Genomic DNA, 27,403 nt, shown 5'->3' on the forward strand with positions numbered 1-27,403 from the left:
AGAATAATAGTGAAGATATCAAAACTATGAAATAACACATGGAATAATGTAGTAAAAGCTAAAAGAAAGAAAAGAAAAGAGAATCAATTGATTTTTGTATGCTTTGTTTAAATGATTGAATATGATTGAACAATCAATAAAACAAAGCATACAAAATGTTATTGATTCCTATCTGTCCTCCTCCGTCTCCGTTTGGGTGTTTTCATTTGATGTCCTGCTCCACTACCACTGACCCTGACCTTAAACATGAAGACAGTGTGGAATGGTATCTCCTACAACTGACCTTAAACATGAAGACAGTGTGGAATGGTCTCTCCTACCACAGACCTTAAACATGAAGACAGTGTGGAATGGTATCTCCTACCACTGACCCTGACCTTAAACATGAAGACAGTGTGGAATGGTATCTCCTATCACTGACCTTAAACATGAAGACAGTGTGGAATGGTCTCTCCTACCACTGACCTTAAACATGAAGACAGTGTGGAATGGTATCTCCTATCACTGACCCTGCCCTTAAACATGAAGACAGTGTGGAATGGTATCTCCTTTCACAGACCTTAAACATGAAGACAGTGTGGAATGGTATCTCCTACCACAGACCTTAAACATGAAGACCGTGTGGAATGGTATCTCCTACCACTGATCTTAAACATGAAGACAGTGTGGAATGGTATCTCCTACCACAGACCTTAAACATGAAGACAGTGTGGAATGGTATCTCCTTTCACAGACCTTAAACATGAAGACCGTGTTGAAAGGTTTATGAAGTAAAGTAAGTTGTCATCCTACAAAGAGCCTGGAGTGATGTTGGATCACTTAGAGTAGAATGTTGGCATTCAAGGGTCTGTTCTCTGTACCCACAATACAAGATGGCGCCGACAGACATGGTTGTCCTGTTCACAGCTCCTAGTCAACTTTAGTTTTTAATATTTTACATTTTTTTGTGTTATTTCTTACATTTTTTGCTCAGAATGTTTCTTGCATTATTCTGATATTTCTTAAAGGAAAAAAATGCAGAAATCATTCCTGTATGATGCATTTTGCATCATATGACGCAGCATCATATGGCGCAAAATGCAGCATCATATGATGCAAAATGCAGCATCATATGGCGCAAAACGCAGCATCATATGGCGCAAAACGCAGCATCATATGACGCAAAACGCAGCATCATATGGCGCAAAACGCAGCATCATATGGCGCAAAACGCAGCATCATATGGCGCAAAACGCAGCATCATATGGCGCAAAACGTATCGTACGGGGATGATTTATGTATTTTGAAAGTTAAAGTACATATATTGAAAACTTGATTGGTGACAAGCAAAACATTTTGGGACTATGTCAACAATGGACTAATGAAACAGATACCAAAAGATAGTGTCTGGGTGGACTTTCCCGAAATTTCCAGAAATCCTGGTTGGAAGATTCCCGGTATCTGTCAGGAATTGGCAGGAAATCCAGGAATCTTCCAACCAGAATTTTTGGGAAAAAAACCTTGGGATTTGGGGAAAGTTACCAGAATTTTGCAACGATACATCAGACAGACTCCATACTAGCTAATGTAAGTCATGTCGGCATTCCTTCTCTGTATATTTTGGGGTGTTTTGGTTTTGATGTCCCAACCCCACTTCACTACCCCCTACCACTCCAATGTGACCCTGGAGTTATTAGTAGCCTACTCCTGGAAGGGCTGGGCTGGCTTTATATAAGAGTGAGATTCATCATGGCAGTTGTCATATCAGACAGACTCTCCAAGTCAACATATCACCTATAGTATGTCAGCATTCAAGGGTCAGTCTTTCTTCCATATCCATTTGGGTGCTTTAGTTTGATGAAGTCCTGACCCAGTTCTACCTCCTGCTGCCCCGCCATGACCGTAGTGTTAACGAAAGGTCAGAACATGGGTTTATATAAGAGTGAGATTCGTCACGGCGGCCGTCACATCAGGGCTGAATCCCAAAGGGCACCCCATCCACTATACCAAGGGTTCTTAAACCGTCACATCAGGGCTGAATCCCAAAGGGCACCCCATCCACTATACCAGGGGTTCTTAAACCATCACATCAGGGCTGAATCCCAAAGGGCACCCCATCCACTATACCAAGGGTTCTTAAACCATCACATCAGGGCTGAATCCCAAAGGGCACCCCATCCACTATACCAAGGGTTATTAAACCATCACATCAGGGCTGAATCCCAAAGGGCACCCCATCCACTATACCAAGGGTTCTTAAACTGTCACATCAGGGCTGAATCCCAAAGGGCACCCCATCCACTATACCAGGGGTTCTTAAACCATCACATCAGGGCTGAATCCCAAAGGGCACCCCATCCACTATACCAAGGGTTCTTAAACTGTCACATCAGGGCTGAATCCCAAAGGGCACCCCATCCACTATACCAAGGGTTCTTAAACTGTTTCAGCCTGGGACCCAAATGTGAAATTCTGTGTATTCCTGGAACCCAAACTTTGGAAAATATGCAACTATACATAAATATCGGTACATATGTCTAAAACAAATGTAATATAGACAAAAACAAATAACAATGAAATGAAATATTAATATAAATATATATTCATGTTTATTTTCCCCCATTAAAAACACACTTCTCTGTCTAGGTTGGAACTGTTGCTGTTAAAATACAATAAATCATTTTCATTCTGAATTGGAATAAACTGATTGATAACATCACACAGATGAATAACAGAACACACACAAGGTTTATGATAGTGCAACCCTAAGTAACAGTACAGATGACAAATGATCAGGCCTACTGTCATCTTACCGTAGAAATTATTGTTGAAAGTTAAGAATAAAAATTATTATTGTATTTTAATGGCAACAGTTCCAACCTAGACTAGTTTTCAACAATCATTTCTACAGTAAGATCATTTTTCATCTTCATCTGTACTGTTACTAGGGTTGCATTAGTAGCTAGCTAGCTTTGGCTAACGTTCGCTATTAGCTATGTACAAGGCCAGGGTATTGTTTGAAAGAGAAACTCACATCTAACTACTATGAGAGTTAGTTAGTACTCCCTTATTTCTGCTGATCATCCCCTGTAATAAAATGACAACAATGCCTTGCTAGCTGACTTACTTTCCACTGTCGAAGCACTGTTTCCTGAAGCATTCTGCCCTGTTCTGAAAGAACTCCCTGGGTTTATCGTCATTCTGTGGATGTTTGGTCAGGACTTGTCGTTTTATTCATTTGTTCGTCATGAGAGACTCATTACTAACCACTTCCCTGCACAAAACACATTGTGGGCGCTCCTCGTTATAAGTTTGTATAAAAGAGAGAGAAACCCATCGCTGTATATGTGTTTCATGTCATGACAATTGAGCTCAGTCAGAACTTGTGGCTAGCATGAGCCCATTTCATGACAGCGGTGAGTGATGGCGAGTGGGAATGACAAGTCAGTGGCTGACAGCGCATCATCTACTGCTGAACAGCGCTGCATCGTGTGTGTCCTGGAGTGATCTTCAAGAAAACTGCAGAAAAAGAAATTCGCTAAACCGCGAAGCACACAGGCATCTCCCTCTCAGACTCCCGCAGCTGCCAAACTGAGCAGAGACCGCTGCTAAACAGAGAGAGCACTGAACAGAGAGCGCAGATGCACTTGGCCAAATCAATTCCAGTAATTCATGAAATAATTATACATTTACTCTGACACGTCGTGACCCATACTTTAAGAAAGGCTGCAATATATAGTGCTTTTATTAACCAGAGCCCTGGGTCCTAATCAAAAGTAGTTCACTAGGGAACAGTGTGTCATTTGGAACACCACCTGTGTGAGCCCCGAGTGGCACAGCGGTCTAAGGCACTGGATCTCAGTGCTAGAGGAGTCACTACAGACACTGGTTCGATTCCAGGATGTATCACAACCGGCAGTGATTTGGGAGTCCCATAGGGCGGCACACAATTGGCCCAGCGTCGTCCGGGTTTGGCCGGAATAGGCCGTCATTGTAAATAAGAATTTGTTCTTAACTAACCTACCTTGTTAAATAAAGGTTAAATAAAATACACAGACAGACACCCTGAGTTGAGTCGACATACTTTCCTAACATCAATCCTCTTCCTAAGTGGCTGTAGTTCCTGTACCTTACAGGAATTCCTGTGTTTGAGTATTCACAGAGACAGGGGTGGTGAGGTCAGTTCCTGTTTTACGTAGCCCATGACAACACAGCGCCACTCCCTCACCTCTTTATCCCGGTCTGTTTGGTTTAGGACCCTCGTTTGAGTCCACGTCAGCGGACATAGTTGTATCTGTTCACGTAGCTCTCAACATGCTAGCCTGACGGTCCTAGATCTGTTTGGACTGTCGTACCAACTCCTATTTAAACATGTTAGCCATGACAAGGAGCATATGAGTTGACTATACTGCAGCACAACATGTCTGTAACCAGGCTAAGGTCTGGATTCAATCCCATTCGCGGTAAATCGGTGTTATAGCGTATTTGACATTTAAAGTTCATTTCCTACTGAGCCGACATATGCAGCGTTTACCGTTTACCATGAATTCAGTCTCCGCAATCCTGGAAGCATTGCCTTTAAAAGGTGCATAGCCAACAAAGCGCGATCAGATTGTTTGGGATTTATTTTATTTAACCTTTATTTAACAAGGCAAGTCACTTAAGAACAAATTCTTATTCACAATGACGGCCTACCCCGGCCAAACCGTAACCCGGACGATGCTGGGTCAATTGTGTGCCGCCCTATAATCTTACAGTATGTACACTCAGAAAAAAGGGTTCCATAAGGGTTCTTCGGCTGTGCCCATAGGATAACCCTTTTTGGTTACAGGTTGAACCCTTTTTGGTTCCAGGTAGAACTCTTTTGAGTTCCATGTACAACCCTCTGTGGAAAGGGTTCTACATGGAACTCAAAGGGGTTCTACCTGGAACCAAAAATGGTTCTCCAAAAGAGTTCTGCTATGGGGACGGAAGAAGAAAGTCCATTTTTTTATAAGAATGTAGTGCTACGGAGCTCTTTGCAAACCCACCACTGTTCTGTTCTGCATGTTGATAAGTCGTCACTTGTTTCTGACTTCCTGTTCTTTACAGATTAACTTCCTGATCTTCATCCACATAATAAAGATCCTGGTGTCCAAACTGAGGGCTCACCAGATGAGATACTCCGACTACAAGTTCCGGTGAGCTCTTTCTTTCTTTCTTTCTTTCTTTCTTTCTTTCTTTCTTTCTTTCTTTCTTTCTTTCTTTCTTTCTTTCTTTCTTTCTTTCTTTCTTTCTTTCTTTCTTTCTTTCTTTCTTTCTTTCTTTCTTTCTTTCTTTCACAAAGAAAACCCTTTCCTCTGTTTATAATATCATCAACCTAATCTCAGCTCTCTCTCTCTCTCTCCCTCTCTCTCCCCCTCTCTCTTCCTTTCTCTCTCCCCCTCTCCCTGCATCTCTCTAACCTTCTCTCTCTCCGTCCTTCCCTCTCTCTCCCCCTCTCTCTTCCTCTCTCTCTCTCCCCCTCTCCCTGCATCTCTCTAACCTTCTCTCTCTCCCTCCTTCCCCCTCTCCCCCATCTCTCTCTCCCCTCTCCCCTCTCTCTCGCTCCCCTCTCCCCTCTTTCTCTCTTTTCCACCCTCCCCCCTCTCCCTGCCATCTCCCTCTCTCTCCCTCCCCTCTCCCCTCTCTCTCACTCTCCCTTCCTCTCCCTCCCCTCTCCCCTCTCTCTCTCTTTCCCACCCTCCCCCCTCTCCTCCCCTCTCCCCTCTCTCTCTCTCTCCCTCCCCTCTCCTTCTCCTCTCCCCTCTCTCTCTCTTTCCCACCCTCCCCCCTCTTCCTTCCCTCTCCCCTCTCTCTCTCCCTCCCCTCTCCCCTCTCTCGCGCTCTCCCTTCCTCCCCTCTCCCCTCTCTCTCTCTTTCCCACCCTCCCCCCTCTCCCTCTCCCTCCCCTCTCCCTCTCTCTCTCTCTCTCTCCCTCCCCTCTCCTTCTCCTCTCCCCTCTCTCTCTCTTTCCCACCCTTCCCTGTCTCCCTCCCCTCTCCCTCTCTCTCCCTCCCAGGTTGGCTAAGTCTACCCTAACCCTGATCCCTCTACTAGGGATCCACTTGGTGGTGTTTGTCTTCGTGACGGATGAGTCCACCGAGGCCACCATCGCCCTGCGTCTCACCAAACTCTTCATCGACCTCTTCTTCACCTCCTTCCAGGTCAGACACACACACACACAGACACACACACACACACACAGACGCACTTAAAGGGTACCTAAATATAGAGACCTCATAACACATTCATTAACCATACATACTGCAGTCACAAGCAGTACGTGACCTACTCTCATGGACGGAGTTTGATGTGTTGACCGTAAGATAAATCTAGATAAATCATTTGTCCAGTAACTATTCAAACTGAGTTATAAAAGAGGGCATATCCACAAGCTGGTTCATAACCACATGGACAGAATAACTTTGACTCAAACAACAATCTAATATCAACAGCTACTGCCTTCTGTGTGGATGTGAATTACCCTCAGTAGCCTGAATGCCTTCTGTGTGGATGTGAATTACCCTCAGTAGCCTGAATGCCTTCTATGAACTACTGTCTCGAGTCATTTAGTCTCTCTCTCTCTGTGTGTGTGTGTGTGTGTGTGTGTGTGTGTGTGTGTGTGTGTGTGTGTGTGTGTGTGTGTGTGTGTGTGTGTGTGTGTGTGTGTGTGTGTGTGTGTGTGTGTGTGTGTGTGTGTGTGTGTGTGTGTATGTGTGGCACCATATCATTATGAGTCTTGGAGCACTATATGCATTCTCTTAGTGATTCAGTCCTACTCTGAGTGATTCAGTGCTTCTACTATGAGTGATTCGGGGTTCTACTCAGTGATTCGGTCCTTCCACACTGAGTGATTCAGTCCTTCTACTCTGAGTGATTCGGTTCTTCTACTCTGAGTGATTCAGTCCTACTCTGAGTGATTCGGTCCTTCTACCCTGAGTACTTCAGTCCTTCTACGCTGAGTGATTCGGTCATTCTACTCTGAATGATTCGGTTCTTCTACTCTGAGTGATTCGGTCCTTCTACTCTGAGTGATTCGGTCCTTCTACTCTGAGTGATTCGGTCCTTCTACTCTGAGTGATTCAGTCCTTCTACTCTGAGTGATTCAGTCCTTCTACCCTGAGTGATTCAGTCCTTCCACACTGAGTGATTCAGTCCTTCTACGCTGAGTGATTCGGGTCCTTCTACTCTGAGTGATTCGGTCCTTCTACTCTGAGTGATTCGGTCCTTCTACTCTGAGTGATTCGGTCCTTCTACTCTGAGTGATTCGGTCCTTCTACTCTGAGTGATTCGGTCCTTCTACTCTGAGTGATTCGGTCTACTCTCTTCATTTAGAAGGCGTTGCATTATGAATTCCTCATCTCCCAACCCAATGTGGTAGTAGCTAGCTACCCTTGGTATTTTGATGACGTCAGGCCTGGCTCTATATCCTAGTTGGCACCCTATTCCCTATATAGTGCACTACTTTAGATCAGAGCCCTATACCCAATAAAGTGCACTACTCCCACTACTAACCTCTCCCCATATGGTCTCTGGTCAAACTAGTGCACTAATGAATAGGGTGCTGTTTGGGATGCAGCCCAAGAGTGATCATGACAGTGACAGAGTTTACATTTAGTCTTTGAGCACCACATGCCCTTCTTTTTCAGTGAATTACTCAGTCTTCTCTCAGTCTTCTCTCTGTCTTCTCTCACAGTCTTCCCTCAGTCTTCTCTCTCGGTCTTCTCTCTCGGTCTTCTCTCGGTCTTCTCTCAGTCTTCTCTCAGTCTTCTCTGTCTTCTCTCTGTCTTCTCTCTCTGTCTTCTCTCCATCCAAAGGGTGTTCCATGTTATTATGGGAGCGGGGAGAGAGAGAGAGAGACAGAGGGGGATTTGAGGGGGAGAGAGAGAGAGAGAGAGAGAGAGAGAGAGAGAGGGGGGGGGGGGATTGGAGGTGGAGAGAGGGGGGGAGAGAGAGACACAGAGATAGAAACAAGATACTCAAAGAGACCCAGAAAGAGAGATGGAGAGAGAGAGAGCTGGAGAGAAAGCAACAAAGATAGTGTAACAGAGAGAGAGAGAACATTTGAGTCAGTCAGTCTCATGCATCAATCTGTGCATTCCAACATCCCTAACAACAGCTCTACCAAGACAGCTTTATGCTGCAGACAAGACCCCTTCAGCCACACAAAGACAGCTCTATGCTACAGACAAGACCCCTTTAGCCACCCAGACAGCTCTATGCTACAGACAAGACCCCTTTAGCCACCAAGACAGCTCTATGCTACAGACAAGACCCCCTTTAACCACCCAGACAGCTCTATGCTACAGACAAGACCCCTTTACCAACCAGACAGCTCTATGCTACAGACAAGACACCCTTTAGCCACCAAGACAGCTCTATGCTACAGACAAGACCCCTTTACCAACCAGACAGCTCTATGCTACAGACAAGACCCCTTTACTAACCAGACAGCTCTATGCTACAGACAAGACCCCTTTACCAACCAGACAGCTCTATGCTACAGACAAGACCCCTTTACCAACCAGACAGCTCTATGCTACAGACAAGACCCCTTGACCAACCAGACAGCTCTATGATACAGACAAGACCCCTTTACCAACCAGACAGCTCTATGCTACAGACAAGACCCCTTTAGCCACCCAGACAGCTCTATGCTACAGACAAGACCCCTTTACCAACCAGACAGCTCTATGCTACAGACAAGACCCCTTTACCAACCAGACAGCTCTATGCTACAGACAAGACCCCTTTACCAACCAGACAGCTCTATGCTACAGACAAGACCCCTTTACCAACCAGACAGCTTTATGCTACAGACAAGACCCCTTTACCAACCAGACAGCTCTATGCTACAGACAAGACCCCTTTAGCCACCCAGACAGCTCTATGCTACAGACAAGACCCCTTTACCAACCAGACAGCTCTATGCTACAGACAAGACCCCTTTAGCCACCCAGACAGCTCTATGCTACAGACAAGACCCCTTTACCAACCAGACAGCTCTATGCTACAGACAAGACCCGTTTACCAACCAGACAGCTCTATGCTACAGACAAGACCCCTTTAGCCACCCAGACAGCTCTATGCTACAGACAAGACCCCTTTACCAACCAGACAGCTCTATGCTACAGACAAGACCCCTTTACCAACCAGACAGCTCTATGCTACAGACAAGACCCCTTTACCAACCAGACAGCTCTATGCTACAGACAAGACCCCTTTACCAACCAGACAGCTCTATGCAACAGACAAGACCTCTTTACCAACCAGACAGCTCTATGATACAGACAAGACCCCTTTACCAACCAGACAGCTCTATGCTACAGACAAGACCCCTTTACCAACCAGACAGCTCTATGCTACAGACAAGACCCCTTTACCAACCAGACAGCTCTATGCTACAGACAAGACCCCTTTACCAACCAGACAGCTCTATGCTACAGACAAGACCCCTTTACCAACCAGACAGCTCTATGCTACAGACAAGACCCCTTTACCAACCAGACAGCTCTATGCTACAGACAAGACCCCTTTACCAACCAGACAGCTCTATGATACAGACAAGACCCCTTTACCAACCAGACAGCTCTATGCTACAGACAAGACCCCTTTAGCCACCCAGACAGCTCTATGCTACAGACAAGACCCCTTTACCAACCAGACAGCTCTATGCTACAGACAAGACCCCTTTACCAACCAGACAGCTCTATGCTACAGACAAGACCCCTTTACCAACCAGACAGCTCTATTCTACAGACAAGACCCCTTTACCAACCAGACAGCTTTATGCTACAGACAAGACCCCTTTACCAACCAGACAGCTCTATGCTACAGACAAGACCCCTTTAGCCACCCAGACAGCTCTATGCTACAGACAAGACCCCTTTACCAACCAGACAGCTCTATGCTACAGACAAGACCCCTTTAGCCACCCAGACAGCTCTATGCTACAGACAAGACCCCTTTACCAACCAGACAGCTCTATGCTACAGACAAGACCCCTTTACCAACCAGACAGCTCTATGCTACAGACAAGACCCCTTTACCAACCAGACAGCTCTATGCTACAGACAAGACCCCTTTACCAACCAGACAGCTCTATGATACAGACAAGACCCCTTTACCAACCAGACAGCTCTATGCTACAGACAAGACCCCTTTAGCCACCCAGACAGCTCTATGCTACAGACAAGACCCCTTTACCAACCAGACAGCTCTATGCTACAGACAAGACCCCTTTACCAACCAGACAGCTCTATGCTACAGACAAGACCCCTTTACCAACCAGACAGCTCTATGCTACAGACAAGACCCCTTTACCAACCAGACAGCTTTATGCTACAGACAAGACCCCTTTACCAACCAGACAGCTCTATGCTACAGACAAGACCCCTTTAGCCACCCAGACAGCTCTATGCTACAGACAAGACCCCTTTACCAACCAGACAGCTCTATGCTACAGACAAGACCCCTTTACCAACCAGACAGCTCTATGCTACAGACAAGACCCCTTTACCAACCAGACAGCTCTATGCTACAGACAAGACCCCTTTACCAACCAGACAGCTCTATGCTACAGACAAGACCCCTTTACCAACCAGACAGCTCTATGCTACAGACAAGACCCCTTTACCAACCAGACAGCTCTATGATACAGACAAGACCCCTTTACCAACCAGACAGCTCTATGCTACAGACAAGACCCCTTTAGCCACCCAGACAGCTCTATGCTACAGACAAGACCCCTTTACCAACCAGACAGCTCTATGCTACAGACAAGACCCCTTTACCAACCAGACAGCTCTATGCTACAGACAAGACCCCTTTACCAACCAGACAGCTCTATGCTACAGACAAGACCCCTTTACCAACCAGACAGCTCTATGCTACAGACAAGACCCCTTTACCAACCAGACAGCTCTATGCTACAGACAAGACCCCTTTACCAACCAGACAGCTCTATGCTACAGACAAGACCCCTTTACCAACCAGACAGCTCTATGCTACAGACAAGACCCCTTTACCAACCAGACAGCTCTATGCTACAGACAAGACCCCTTTACCAACCAGACAGCTCTATGCTACAGACAAGACCCCTTTACCAACCAGACAGCTCTATGCTACAGACAAGACCCCTTTACCAACCAGACAGCTCTATGCTACAGACAAGACCCCTTTACCAACCAGACAGCTTTATGCTACAGACAAGACCCCTTTACCAACCAGACAGCTCTATGCTACAGACAAGACCCCTTTAGCCACCCAGACAGCTCTATGCTACAGACAAGACCCCTTTACCAACCAGACAGCTCTATGCTACAGACAAGACCCCTTTACCAACCAGACAGCTCTATGCTACAGACAAGACCCCTTTACCAACCAGACAGCTCTATGCTACAGACAAGACCCCTTTACCAACCAGACAGCTCTATGCTACAGACAAGACCCCTTTACCAACCAGACAGCTCTATGCTACAGACAAGACCCCTTTACCAACCAGACAGCTCTATGATACAGACAAGACCCCTTTACCAACCAGACAGCTCTATGCTACAGACAAGACCCCTTTAGCCACCCAGACAGCTCTATGCTACAGACAAGACCCCTTTACCAACCAGACAGCTCTATGCTACAGACAAGACCCCTTTACCAACCAGACAGCTCTATGCTACAGACAAGACCCCTTTACCAACCAGACAGCTCTATGCTACAGACAAGACCCCTTTACCAACCAGACAGCTTTATGCTACAGACAAGACCCCTTTACCAACCAGACAGCTCTATGCTACAGACAAGACCCCTTTAGCCACCCAGACAGCTCTATGCTACAGACAAGACCCCTTTACCAACCAGACAGCTCTATGCTACAGACAAGACCCCTTTAGCCACCCAGACAGCTCTATGCTACAGACAAGACCCCTTTACCAACCAGACAGCTCTATGCTACAGACAAGACCCCATTACCAACCAGACAGCTCTATGCTACAGACAAGACCCCTTTACCAACCAGACAGCTCTATGCTACAGACAAGACCCCTTTACCAACCAGACAGCTCTATGCTACAGACAAGACCCCTTTACCAACCAGACAGCTCTATGCTACAGACAAGACCCCTTTACCAACCAGACAGCTCTATGCTACAGACAAGACCCCTTTAGCCACCCAGACAGCTCTATGCTACAGACAAGACCCCTTTACCAACCAGACAGCTCTCTGCTACAGACAAGACCCCTTTACCAACCAGACAGCTCTATGCTACAGACAAGACCCCTTTACCAACCAGACAGCTCTATGCTACAGACAAGACCCCTTTACCAACCAGACAGCTCTATGCTACAGACAAGACCCCTTTACCAACCAGACAGCTCTATGCTACAGACAAGACCCCTTTAGCCACCCAGACAGCTCTATGCTACAGACAAGACCCCTTTACCAACCAGACAGCTCTATGCTACAGACAAGACCCCTTTACCAACCAGACAGCTCTATGCTACAGACAAGACCCCTTTACCAACCAGACAGCTCTATGCTACAGACAAGACCCCTTTACCAACCAGACAGCTCTATGATACAGACAAGACCCCTTTACCAACCAGACAGCTCTATGCTACAGACAAGACCCCTTTAGCCACCCAGACAGCTCTATGCTACAGACAAGACCCCTTTACCAACCAGACAGCTCTATGCTACAGACAAGACCCCTTTACCAACCAGACAGCTCTATGCTACAGACAAGACCCCTTTACCAACCAGACAGCTCTATGCTACAGACAAGACCCCTTTACCAACCAGACAGCTCTATGCTACAGACAAGACCCCTTTACCAACCAGACAGCTCTATGCTACAGACAAGACCCCTTTACCAACCAGACAGCTCTATGCTACAGACAAGACCCCTTTACCAACCAGACAGCTCTATGCTACAGACAAGACCCCTTTACCAACCAGACAGCTCTATGCTACAGACAAGACCCCTTTACCAACCAGACAGCTCTATGCTACAGACAAGACCCCTTTACCAACCAGACAGCTCTATGCTACAGACAAGACCCCTTTACCAACCAGACAGCTCTATGCTACAGACAAGACCCCTTTACCAACCAGACAGCTCTATGCTACAGACAAGACCCCTTTACCAACCAGACAGCTCTATGCTACAGACAAGACCCCTTTACCAACCAGACAGCTCTATGCTACAGACAAGACCCCTTTAGCCACCCAGACAGCTCTATGCTACAGACAAGACCCCTTTACCAACCAGACAGCTCTATGCTACAGACAAGACCCCTTTACCAACCAGACAGCTCTATGCTACAGACAAGACCCCTTTACCAACCAGACAGCTCTATGCTACAGACAAGACCCCTTTACCAACCAGACAGCTCTATGCTACAGACAAGACCCCTTTACCAACCAGACAGCTCTATGATACAGACAAGACCCCTTTACCAACCAGACAGCTCTATGCTACAGACAAGACCCCTTTAGCCACCCAGACAGCTCTATGCTACAGACAAGACCCCTTTACCAACCAGACAGCTCTATGCTACAGACAAGACCCCTTTACCAACCAGACAGCTCTATGCTACAGACAAGACCCCTTTACCAACCAGACAGCTCTATGCTACAGACAAGACCCCTTTACCAACCAGACAGCTTTATGCTACAGACAAGACCCCTTTACCAACCAGACAGCTCTATGCTACAGACAAGACCCCTTTAGCCACCCAGACAGCTCTATGCTACAGACAAGACCCCTTTACCAACCAGACAGCTCTATGCTACAGACAAGACCCCTTTAGCCACCCAGACAGCTCTATGCTACAGACAAGACCCCTTTACCAACCAGACAGCTCTATGCTACAGACAAGACCCCTTTACCAACCAGACAGCTCTATGCTACAGACAAGACCCCTTTACCAACCAGACAGCTCTATGCTACAGACAAGACCCCTTTACCAACCAGACAGCTTTATGCTACAGACAAGACCCCTTTACCAACCAGACAGCTCTATGCTACAGACAAGACCCCTTTAGCCACCCAGACAGCTCTATGCTACAGACAAGACCCCTTTACCAACCAGACAGCTCTATGCTACAGACAAGACCCCTTTAGCCACCCAGACAGCTCTATGCTACAGACAAGACCCCTTTACCAACCAGACAGCTCTATGCTACAGACAAGACCCCATTACCAACCAGACAGCTCTATGCTACAGACAAGACCCCTTTACCAACCAGACAGCTCTATGCTACAGACAAGACCCCTTTACCAACCAGACAGCTCTATGCTACAGACAAGACCCCTTTACCAACCAGACAGCTCTATGCTACAGACAAGACCCCTTTACCAACCAGACAGCTCTATGCTACAGACAAGACCCCTTTAGCCACCCAGACAGCTCTATGCTACAGACAAGACCCCTTTACCAACCAGACAGCTCTCTGCTACAGACAAGACCCCTTTACCAACCAGACAGCTCTATGCTACAGACAAGACCCCTTTACCAACCAGACAGCTCTATGCTACAGACAAGACCCCTTTACCAACCAGACAGCTCTATGCTACAGACAAGACCCCTTTACCAACCAGACAGCTCTATGCTACAGACAAGACCCCTTTAGCCACCCAGACAGCTCTATGCTACAGACAAGACCCCTTTACCAACCAGACAGCTCTATGCTACAGACAAGACCCCTTTACCAACCAGACAGCTCTATGCTACAGACAAGACCCCTTTACCAACCAGACAGCTCTATGCTACAGACAAGACCCCTTTACCAACCAGACAGCTCTATGATACAGACAAGACCCCTTTACCAACCAGACAGCTCTATGCTACAGACAAGACCCCTTTAGCCACCCAGACAGCTCTATGCTACAGACAAGACCCCTTTACCAACCAGACAGCTCTATGCTACAGACAAGACCCCTTTACCAACCAGACAGCTCTATGCTACAGACAAGACCCCTTTACCAACCAGACAGCTCTATGCTACAGACAAGACCCCTTTACCAACCAGACAGCTCTATGCTACAGACAAGACCCCTTTACCAACCAGACAGCTCTATGCTACAGACAAGACCCCTTTACCAACCAGACAGCTCTATGCTACAGACAAGACCCCTTTACCAACCAGACAGCTCTATGCTACAGACAAGACCCCTTTACCAACCAGACAGCTCTATGCTACAGACAAGACCCCTTTACCAACCAGACAGCTCTATGCTACAGACAAGACCCCTTTACCAACCAGACAGCTCTATGCTACAGACAAGACCCCTTTACCAACCAGACAGCTCTATGCTACAGACAAGACCCCTTTACCAACCAGACAGCTCTATGCTACAGACAAGACCCCTTTACCAACCAGACAGCTCTATGCTACAGACAAGACCCCTTTACCAACCAGACAGCTCTATGCTACAGACAAGACCCCTTTAGCCACCCAGACAGCTCTATGCTACAGACAAGACCCCTTTACCAACCAGACAGCTCTATGCTACAGACAAGACCCCTTTACCAACCAGACAGCTCTATGCTACAGACAAGACCCCTTTACCAACCAGACAGCTCTATGCTACAGACAAGACCCCTTTACCAACCAGACAGCTCTATGCTACAGACAAGACCCCTTTACCAACCAGACAGCTCTATGATACAGACAAGACCCCTTTACCAACCAGACAGCTCTATGCTACAGACAAGACCCCTTTAGCCACCCAGACAGCTCTATGCTACAGACAAGACCCCTTTACCAACCAGACAGCTCTATGCTACAGACAAGACCCCTTTACCAACCAGACAGCTCTATGCTACAGACAAGACCCCTTTACCAACCAGACAGCTCTATGCTACAGACAAGACCCCTTTACCAACCAGACAGCTCTATGATACAGACAAGACCCCTTTACCAACCAGACAGCTCTATGCTACAGACAAGACCCCTTTACCAACCAGACAGCTCTATGCTACAGACAAGAACCAAACTGCCTGTCATCATGTACAGTCGTGGCCAAAAGTTTGGAGAATGACACTGTCACAGCGGGTGGCTTGTGGATTCAGGAGAGGTGGAGTCAGGCGCAGGAGACAGAATGATTCCGTGAATACATTTTAATAAAATATCCACTCGGAAAATATGCAAAAGTATGGAGTGCAAGGTGTGCAAAAAGAAACGCACCACCCTTAAAAGAACGTAACCAGGGGCGCAGCCCAAAACGAACAACTTAACTCCAAAAGGGAAAACACAGAACCTCATAACAAAAACACACACTGACAACGAACAATCCCGCACAAACAACAAACCTAACTAGCTAGCCTAAATATCCTTCCCCACTAACAACTAACATAAAACAGGTGCCCAACTAACCTAGGCATAACTAACAGAACGTGAAACATAAATCGATGGCAGCTAGTAGGCCGGCGACGACGACCGCCGAGCGCCGCCCGGGCGAGGAGGGGCGCCACCTTCCGTAGGTGTCGTGACACACGAATATTAATTTTCACAAAGTCTGCTGCCTAGGTTGTGTGATGGCAATTTGCATATAGTCCAGAATGTTATGAAGAGTGATCAGATGAATTGCAATTAATTGCAAAGTCCCTCTTTGCCATGCAAATTAACTGAATCCCCAAAAAACATTTCCACTGCATTTCAGCCCTGCCACAAAAGGACCAGCTGACATCATGTCAGTGATTCGTTAACACAGGTGTGAGTGTTGACGAGGACAAGGCTGGAGATCATGCTGATTGACTTCAAATAACAGACTGGAAGCTTCAAAAGGAGGGTGGTGCTTGTAATCATTGTTCTTCCTCTGTCAAACATGGTTACCTGCAAGGAAACACGTGCCGTCATCATTGCTTTGCACAAAAAGGGCTTCACAGGCAAGGATATTGCTGCCAGTAAGATTTCAGGTAACCTCAAGGAGAGCGGTTCAATTGTTGTGAAGAAGGCTTCAGGGTGCCTAAGAAAGTCCAGCAAGCACCAGGACCGTCTCCTTAAGTTGATTCAGCTGCGGGATCGGGGCACCACCAGTACAGAGCTTGCTCAGGAATGGCAGCAGGCAGGTGGAGTGCATCTGCACGCACAGTGAGGCAAAGACTTTTGGTGTCAAGAAGGGCAGCAAAGAAGATGGTTCTCTCTAGGAAAAACATCAGGGACAGACTGATATTCTGCAAAAGGTACAGGGGTTGGACTGCTGAGGACTGGGGTAAAGTCATTTTCTCTGATGAATCCCCTTTCCGATTGTTTGGGGCATCCGGAAAAAAGCTTGTCGGGAGAAGACATGGTGAGCGCTACCATCAGTCCTGTGTCATGCCAACAGTAAAGCATCCTGAGACCATTCATGTGTGCGGTTGCTTCTCAGCCAAGGGGGTGGGCTCACTCACAATTTTGCCTAAGAACACAGCCATGAATAAAGAATGGTACCAACACATCCTCCGAGAGCAACTTCTCCCAACCATCCAGGAACAGTTTGTTGACGAGCAATGCCTTTTTCCACCATGATGGAGCACCTTGCCATAAGGCAAAAGTGATAACTAAGTGGCTCGGGGAACAAAACAATATTTTGGGTCCATGGCCAGGAAACTCCCCAGACCTTAATCCCATTGAGAACTTGTGGTCAATCCTCAAGAGGCGGGTGGACAAACAAAAACCCACAAATTATGACAAACTCCAAGCATTGATTATGCAAGAATGGGCTGCCATCAGTCAGGATGTGGCCCAGAAGTTAATTAACAGCGTGCCAGGGCGGATTGCAGAGGTCTTGAAAAAGAAGGGTCAACACTGCAGATATTGACTCTTTGCATCAACTTCATGTAATTGTCAATAAAAGCCTTTGACACTTATGCCTTTGACACTCCGCCGGATGCTGGAGTGAGTGGTCGTGCTGCACCTCGCTCCGCGGGTAATATTACATTTCATTACATTGGAACGATTTGATTAGTGTATTGTTAGCTAGCTACATAGTTGTATCTGCTGTCTTTGTATCAAGGATAAAGGTGTAGCTCTGAGGAACTAACAAGGTTAGCTAGCCAGCTGTATTCGTTCGTTCGCGCCATTTTCGAAACGGCGTCAACACCATAACACTACAGCCACTGCTAGCTAGCCAACTTTACCAATTAGCAGAACTGTAGAAACTATATACATTACAATGGAATGATTTGACTAGTGTAATGTTAGCTAGCTACATAGTTGTCTTTGTATCAAGATAAAAGCGTAGCACAGAGTAACTATCGACGTTAGCTAGCCAGCTACATTTTCTAACAGTCTACAACACGCCCACTGCTAGCTAGCTAACCCTACCAGCTAGCTGTATCATTTTTAGTCAATAAGATTTTTGCAACGTAAGCTTAACTTTCTGAACATTCGAGATGTGTAGGCCACTTGTGTAGCTAGCAAGACTGACTTTGTGTTAGCTAGCCAACGTTTAATTACTTCTGCGTTATGAACTAGACACGGACACGAATGATCCATTGGTAGTTTGTTGTTACCAAGTATTGGTGCTAACCATGTGTTTATAGGATGCTAGCATGCTAGTTAGCTAGTTAGCTACGGCGTCATAGGACACGGTGCACTAGGTGGGTTTTCACGGAAGAATACTGTACCAAGTTATCTAGCGGAATAAACTAAGTTTGAGCCTATTCCTGGAAACATTGAACCACTGTAGTTTACATCAATTTAATTTCTAGTGGTAGCTAGAAAAGTTATATTTTAGCGTTTTAGTGTTTCAGTGAATTGTTAGTGAGGGAGGCCCTGCTCTCTCGCTTCCCCAGTTGTTTAGTTAATTTTTCATGCCAATCTCCTCTCTTGCATTAGCGTAGCCTCTCCTGTAGCCTATCAACTATGTGTCGGTCTATCCCTGTTCTCTCCTCTCTGCACAGGCCATACAAACGCTTCACATCGCGTGGCCGCTGCCACTCTAACCTGGTGGTCCCAGAGCGCATGACCCACGTGGAGTTCCAGGTCTCCGGCAGCCTCTGGAACTGCCGGTCTGCGGCCAACAAGGTAGAGTTCGTCTCGGCCTATGCTACCCTCCAGTCCCTCGACTTCTTGGCGCTGATGGAAACATGGATTACCACAGAAAACACTGCTACTCCTACTGTTCTCTCCTCGTCTGACCACGTGTTCTCGCACACCCCGAGAGCATCTGGTCAGCGGGGTGGTGGCACTGGAATCCTCATCTCTCCCAAGTGGACATTCTCTCTTTCTCCCCTGAGCCATCTGTCTATCTCCTCATTTGAATTCCATGCTATCACAATCACTAGCCCATTCAAGCTTAACATCCTTACCATTTATCGCCCTCCAGGTTCCCTTGGAGAGTTCATCAATGAGCTTGACGCCTTGATAAGTTCCTTTCCTGAGGATGGCTCACCCCTCACAGTTCTGGGTGACTTTAACCTCCCTACGTCTAACTTTGACTCATTTCTCTCTGCCTTCTTCTTTCCTCTCCTCTCCTCTTTTGACCTCACCCTGTCACCGTCCCCCCCCTACTCACAAGGCAGGCAATACGCTTGACCTCATCTTCACTAGATGCTGTTCTTCTACTAATCTCACTGCAACTCCCCTCCAAGTCTCCGATCACTACCTTGTATCCTTTTCCCTCTTGCTCTCCTCCAACACTACTCACTCTGCCCCTACTCAGATGCTATTACGCCGTCGCAACCTTCGCTCTCTCTCTCCTGCTACTCTCTCCTCTTCCATCCTATCATCTCTTCCCTCTGCTCAATCCTTTTCCAACCAATCTCCTGATTCTGCCTCCTCAACCCTCCTCTCCTCCCTTTCTGCATCCTTTGACTCTCTATGTCCCCTATCCTCCCGACCGGCTCGGTCCTCCCCTCCTGCTCCGTGGCTTGACGACTCATTGCGAGCTCACAGAACAGGGCTCCGGGCAGCCGGGCGGAAATGGAGGAAAACTAGCCTCCCTACGGACCTGGCATCTTTTCACTCCCTCCTCTCTACATTTTCCTCCTCTGTTTCTGCTGCTAAAGCCAATTTCTACCACTCTAACTTCCAAGCATCTGCCTCTAACCCTAGGAAGCTCTTTGCCACCTTCTCCTCCCTCCTGAATCCTCCTCCCCCTCCCCCCTCCTCCGTCTCTGCGGATGACTTCGTCAACCATTTTGAAAAAAAGGTCGACGACATCCGATCCTCGTTTGTTAAGTCAAACGACACCGCTGGTCCTGCTCACATTGCCCTTCCCTATGCTTTGACCTCTTTCTCCCCTCTCTCTCCAGATGAAATCTTGCGTCTTGTGACGGCCGGCCGCCCAACAACCTGCCCGCTTGACCCTATCCCCTCCTCTCTTCTCCAGACCATTTCCGGAGACCTTCTCCCTTACCTCACCTCGCTCATCAACTCATCCTTGACCGCTGGCTACGTCCCTTCCGTCTTCAAGAGAGCGAGAGTTGCACCCCTTCTCAAAAAACCTACACTCGATCCCTCCGATGTCAACAACTACAGACCAGTATCCCTTCTTTCTTTTCTCTCCAAAACTCTTGAACGTGCCGTCCTTGGCCAGCTCTAATGCTATCTCTCTCAGAATGACCTTCTCGATCCAAATCAGTCAGGTTTCAAGGCTGGTCATTCAACTGAGACTGCTCTTCTCTGTGTCACGGAGGCTCTCCGCACTGCTAAAGCTAACTCTCTCTCCTCTGCTCTCATCCTTCTAGACCTATCTGCTGCCTTTGATACTGTGAACCATCAGATCCTCCTCTCCACCCTCTCTGAGTTGGGTATCTCCGGCGCGGCTCACTCTTGGATTGAGTCCTACCTGACAGGTCGCTCCTACCAGGTGGCGTGGCGAGAATCCGTCTCCGCACCACGTGCTCTAACCACTGGTGTCCCCCAGGGCTCAGTTCTAGGCCCTCTCCTATTCTCGCTATACACCAAGTCACTTGGCTCTGTCATATCCTCACATGGTCTCTCCTATCATTGCTATGCAGACGACACACAATTAATCTTCTCCTTTCCCCCTTCTGATAACCAGGTGGTGAATCGCATCTCTTCATGTCTGTCAGACATATCAGTGTGGAAGATGGATCACCACCTCAAGCTGAACCTCGGCAAGACGGAGCTGGTCTTCCTCCCGGGGAAGGACTGCCCTTTCCATGATCTCGCCATCACGGTGGACAACTCCATTGTGTCCTCCTCCCAGAGTGCTAAGAGCCTCGGCGTGACCCTGGACAACACCCTGTTGTTCTCCGCTAACATCAAGGCGGTGACCCGATCCTGTAGGTTCATGCTATACAACATTCGCAGAGTACGACCCTGCCTTACACAGGAAGCGGCGCAGGTCCTAATCCAGGCACTTGTCATCTCCTGTCTGGATTACTGCAACTCCCTGTTGGCGGGGCTCCCTGCCTGTGCCATCAAACCCCTACAACTCATCCAGAACGCCGCAGCCCGTCTGGTGTTCAACCTTCCCAAGTTCTCTCACGTCACCCCGCTCCTCCGCACACTCCACTGGCTTCCAGTTGAAGCTCGCATCTGCTACAAGACCATGGTGCTTGCCTACGGAGCTGTGAGGGGAACGGCACCTCCGTACCTTCAGGCTCTGATCAGGCCCTACACCCAAACAAGGGCACTGCGTTCATCCACCTCTGGCCTGCTGGCCCCCCTACCTCTGCGGAAGCACAGTTCCTGCTCAGCCCAGTCAAAACTGTTCGCTGCTCTGGCACCCCAATTGTGGAACAAGCTCCCTCACGACGCCAGGACAGCGGAGTCAATCACCACCTTCCGTAGACACCTGAAACCCCACCTCTTTAAGGAATACCTGGGATAGGATATAGTAATCCTTCTAACCCCCCCCCCCCCCAAAAAAAAAGATATAGATGTACTATTGTAAAGTGGTTGTTCCACTGGATATCATAAGGTGCATGCACCAATTTGTAAGTCGCTCTGAATAAGAGCGTCTGCTAAATGACGTAAATGTAAATGTAAATGTAATTATACTTCAGTATTCCATAGTAACATCTGACAAAAATATCTAAAGACACTGAAGCAGCAAACTTTGTGGAAATTAATATTTGTGTCATTCTCAAAACTTTTGGCCACGACTGTACAGCCCGAGACACAGAACACAGCTTTCCCTCCTCTGTTACATTGTGAAGGTAAATGTATTTGTGTAACATGTACATACAGAGAGTATCCTGTCTGAAAGTAAGAAGGATTCTGTATTCTCTGGAGCCGTACTCAAGTCTCAGTCAGAGATCACAGAGTAGAAGCCTGTGTCCAGTATTGAGTTGTGACAGTGACACTAACACCCCTCTACATCTGAGAGAAACAGAGAGAGAGAGAGACTCTGTGAAAGAGACTGAGGGAGAGAGAGAGAGACACACAAACATTGAGAAACACAGAGAGAAAATGAACAGTGACTCTAACAGTCCTGTACATCTGAGAAAAACATAGAGAAAGATAGAGAGAGCGAGAGAGAGAGACCGTAGGGATGGTGCCAGGTTTCCTCCAGACGTGACGCTTGGCATTCAGACCAAAGAGTTTAATCTTGGTTTCATCAGACCAGAGAATCCTTTAGGTGCCTTTGGACAAACTTGAAGCTGGCTGTCATGTGCCTTTCACTGAGGAGTGGCTTCAGTCTGGCCACTCTAACATAAAGGCCTGATTGGTGGTGATTGGTGGTGCTGCAAAGATGGTTTTCCTTCTAGAAGGTTCTCCCATCACCATAGAGGAACTCTGGAGCTCTGTCAAAGTGACCATCGGGTTCTTGGTCACCTCCCTGACCAAGGCCTTCTTCCCCGATTGCTCAGTTTGGCCGGGCGGCCAGCTCTAGAAAGAGTCTTAGTGGTTCCAAACTTCTTCCATTTAAGAATGATGGAGGCCACTGTGTTTCTGGGGACATTTTCTTGGTACCCTTCCCCAAATTTGTGCCTCGACACAATCCTGTCTTGGAGCTCCATGGACAACTCCTTTGACCTCATGGCCTGGTTTTTACTCTGACATGCACTGTCAGCTGTGGGACCTTATATACACAGGTGTGTGCCTTTCCAAATCATGTCCAATCAATTTAATTTACCACAGGTGGACTCCAATCAAGTTGTAGAAACATCTCAAGGATGATCAATGGAAACAAGATGCAACTGAGCTCAATTTCTAGTCTCATAGTAAAGGGTCTGAATACTTATGTAAATGTCATATTTCAGTTTCTTATTTTTCTTATTTGTAAACATTTCTAAAAACTGTTTTCGCTTTGTCATTATGGGGTATTGTGTGTAGATTGATGAGGAATTGTTTTATTCATTTAATCCATTTTAGAATAAGGCTGTAACAAAATGTGGAAAAAGTCAAGGGGTCTGAATACTTTCCGAATACACTGAATGTGTCACATATGATAATGGTCGTGTGTGTTGACTCAGAACTTGGTGTTTCTACAGGGTCTGCTGGTAGCTATCTTATACTGCTTTGTCAACAAAGAGGTAAGACCTCTTCTCCTCCTGTTCTTCTCTTTCTCCCTCTTTCATACATCTTTCATGGAGGATGTATCCTCTCTGTTTCTCTTCTCTTGTCCTTGCTCTTATCCACTAAACTTGGTCTCACATGTACCTGAACAACTCTCAATTTAACGTGAACATCACACATACAATCTCTCTCTCTCTGTCTCTCTCTCTCTCTGTGTCTTTCTCTCTCTTTCTCTCCGTCTCTCGCTCTCTCTCTCTGTGTCTCTCTCTCGCCCTTTCTCTTTCTCTCTCTCTCTCTTGCCCGCTCTCTCTCTCTCCTCTCTCTCTCTTCTTCTTTATCTCTCTCTTTTCACCCTGTCTCTGTCTGTCTGTATTTCTCTCTCTCTCTCTCCCTTCCTCACCCTCTCCCCCTCTCTCCCTCTCCCCCTCTCCTCCCCAAGGTCCAGTCAGAGATCCTGAAGAAGTGGAAGCGTTGGAAGCTGGGTCGTAACATTGAGGAGGAGTACCGCCACACCTATAGCCAGACGCCCCACCTCAACACTAAGAGCAGCAGCCTGCTGGGTCACGGGCACGCTCTCAGGGGTCACGATCCCTCGCACCCCTCCTCCCTGCTCCTCCACCCCTACCTCCCTGACATCACCACCTCCTCACCTGCTCCCCCTGGCCAGGGCCCAGGCTGCTCCCCAGAGGAGAAGCACCTCCTGGTGGTGAGCTGTCAGAATGGCATGGGGCGGAGCAGGAGGAACACGGGGTCGTCCATGCAGTTTCCCTCCCTACCACGTGAGGGCACCATCAGCTGTAGTCACACACTGATAGAGGATAATATGGATGATATCTGCTTGACGGACAGGGTGTCAGAGTGTTACGAGGCTCCTAGAGGAAATGCAGAGAGCCACCTGTGAGACTGGAGAGGATGGGGAAGATTAATAACGTAACACCATGGTAACTACAGCAGAAACTGGAGAGGACGGGGAAGATTAATGACGTAACACCCTGGTAACTACATCAGAGACTGGAGAGGATGGGGAAGATTAATAACGTAACACCCTGGTAACGACAGCAGAAACTGGAGAGGATGGGGAAGATTAATGACGTAACACCCTGATAACTACAGCAGAGACTGGAGAGGACGGGGAAGATTAATGACGTAACACCCTGGTAACAATGGAGCTGGGCAGTGTGTTTCAGAAGAGGTGTGTTTCTCAATGGCCGTCACCCTGGACCAATGTTAATGAGCGAGATGGCCTTGACAGACCCAGGACCAGTGTGTGTCTCAATGTTTGTATCGTCACCCTGAAACAGTGTTAGTGGGAGAGAGACACCTACTCGATCCTCTCCAATCTACAGCCAAATGAGAGAAACATAGGACAAGCTAGACCTCCCATGTTGGACCCCTCTGACCCAGACCAGTCCTCCATGTTGGAACCCTCTGACCCAGACCAGACCTCCCATGTTAGACCCCTCTGACCCAGACCAGTCCTCCATGTTGGAACCCTCTGACCCAGACCAGACCTCCATGTTGGAACCCTCTGACCCAGACCAGACCTCCCATGTTAGACCCCTCTGACCCAGACCAGACCTCCCATGTTGGAACCCTCTGACCCAGACCTCCCATGTTAGACCCCTCTGACCCAGACCAGTCCTCCATGTTGGAACCCTCTGACCCAGACCAGTCCTCCATGTTGGAACCCTCTGACCCAGACCAGACCTCCATGTTGGAACCCTCTGACCCAGACCAGACCTCCCATGTTGGAACCCTCTGACCCAGACCTCCCATGTTAGACCCCTCTGACCCAGACCAGTCCTCCATGTTGGAACCCTCTGACCCAGACCAGTCCTCCATGTTGGAACCCTCTGACCCAGACCAGACCTCCATGTTGGAACCCTCTGACCCAGACCAGACCTCCATGTTGGAACCCTCTGACCCAGACCAGACCTCCCATGTTGGAACCCTCTGACCCAGACCAGTCCTCCATGTTGGAACCCTCTGACCCAGACCAGACCTCCCATGTTGGAACCCTCTGACCCAGACCAGACCTCCCATGTTGGAACCCTCTGACCCAGACCAGACCTCCCATGTTGGAACCCTCTGACCCAGACCAGACCTCCCATGTTGAACCCCTCTGTCGTCCTATGACAGTGGATGTCCTGCGAGCCACATGGATTGATATGTGTTTTCTCTTCAACAGACAGTCAGACAGACAGCATGGACTCACTGCTGCAGGACTCACTGCTGCTACAGGACTCACTGCTGCAGGACTCACTGCTGCTGTAGGACTCACTGCTGCTGCAGGACTCAGTGCTGCATGTTCACAAAGCAAAAACAGAGAATAATAAAAACATCTTCCAAAGCTAAATGTGTAAAATAATACCCAGAATCCTCAAGTTGCTAAATACAGGGTCTTAGCTTTAGCCTCTGGTATATGTTGTTGTTGTTGTTGTTGTTGTTATTGTTATTGTTGTTGTTGTGTTAAATTGTGATGTGTTTTCTGGTACTGGAGACAGTACAGGAAGAATGAACTGGACATTCAAACAACACCAACAAAAAACAGGCCACATGACTAACAGGACTACCAGAAAAACAGAGGAAATCATGATAGAACATGACTACCATGACTACCATGACTACCATGACTACCATGACTACCAGGACTACCATGACTACCATGACTACCATGACTACCATGACTACCATGACTACCATGACTACCAGGACTACCATGACTACCATGACTACCATGACTACCATGACTACCATGACTACCAGGACTACCATGACTACCATGACTACCATGACTACCAGGACTACCATGACTACCAGGACTACCAGGACTACCATGACTACCATGACTACCATGACTACCAGGACTACCATGACTACCAGGACTACCATGACTACCAGGACTACCATGACTACCAGGACTACCAGCCCGACTACCATGACTACCAGGCCCTGACTACCAGGCTCCGGACTACCATGCCCGACTACCATGACTACCAGGACTACCAGCTCCGGACTACCGACTCCGGACTACCATGACTACCATGACTACCAGGACTACCATGACTACCATGACTACCATGACTACCAGGACTACCATGACTACCATGACTACCATGACTACCATGACTACCATGACTACCAGGACTACCATGACTACCATGACTACCAGGACTACCATGACTACCATGACTACCATGACTACCAGGACTACCATGACTACCAGGACTACCATGACTACCAGGACTACCAGGACTACCAGGACTACCATGACTACCAGGACTACCAGGACTACCATGACTACCATGACTACCATGACTACCAGGACTACCATGACTACCATGACTACCAGGACTACCATGACTACCATGACTACCATGACTACCATGACTACCAGGACTACCATGACTACCAGGACTACCAGGACTACCATGACTACCAGGACTACCAGGACTACCATGACTACCATGACTACCATGACTACCAGGACTACCATGACTACCATGACTACCATGACTACCATGACTACCATGACTACCAGGACTACCAGGACTACCAGGACTACCATGACTACCAGGACTACCATGACTACCAGGACTACCATGACTACCAGGACTACCATGACTACCAGGACTACCAGGACTACCATGACTACCATGACTACCAGGACTACCAGGACTACCAGAACTACCAGGACTACCATGACTACCAGAACTACCAGGACTACCATGACTACCAGGACTACCAGGACTACCAGGACTACCAGGACTACCAGGACTACCAGATGAAGTCATGATAGAACAAACAACATCAACACATGAATACATATTCATACCCTTCATAGTTCTTTGTAAAGCTTTTGATGAGATACCCCTTGACCTTGCTGTCCATTCTGGTTGGATGACGAGAGAGAGAGCGACAGAGCGACAGAGAGGAGAGAGAGGGGAGAGAGAGAGAGCACGAGAGCGAGCAAGAGAGCGAGAGAGT

At 47.7% G+C, this 27,403-nt stretch overlaps 1 protein-coding gene across 3 annotated transcripts in view; it reads left to right on the plus strand.

The window, feature by feature from the left end:
- Positions 1 to 26,122, plus strand: part of LOC106602019 (glucagon receptor) — a 252,163-nt gene extending 226,041 nt beyond the window's left edge. For all 3 annotated transcript variants that reach the window (XM_045715820.2, XM_045715819.2, XM_045715818.2), the window contains exons 11-14: positions 5,071 to 5,159; positions 6,020 to 6,164; positions 23,392 to 23,433; positions 23,856 to 26,122. In XM_045715820.2, coding sequence (XP_045571776.1) covers positions 5,071 to 5,159; positions 6,020 to 6,164; positions 23,392 to 23,433; positions 23,856 to 24,317 — 738 coding nt within the window. In that variant the 3' untranslated portion in view covers positions 24,318 to 26,122. The remainder of the gene's footprint in view (positions 1 to 5,070; positions 5,160 to 6,019; positions 6,165 to 23,391; positions 23,434 to 23,855) is intronic.
- The last annotated feature ends 1,281 nt before the right edge of the window (positions 26,123 to 27,403 follow it).

This window comes from Salmo salar, chromosome 03, assembly GCF_965601325.2.
Source record: "Salmo salar chromosome 03, fSalSal1, whole genome shotgun sequence".
In the NCBI taxonomy this organism is placed as follows: Eukaryota; Metazoa; Chordata; class Actinopteri; order Salmoniformes; family Salmonidae; genus Salmo; species Salmo salar.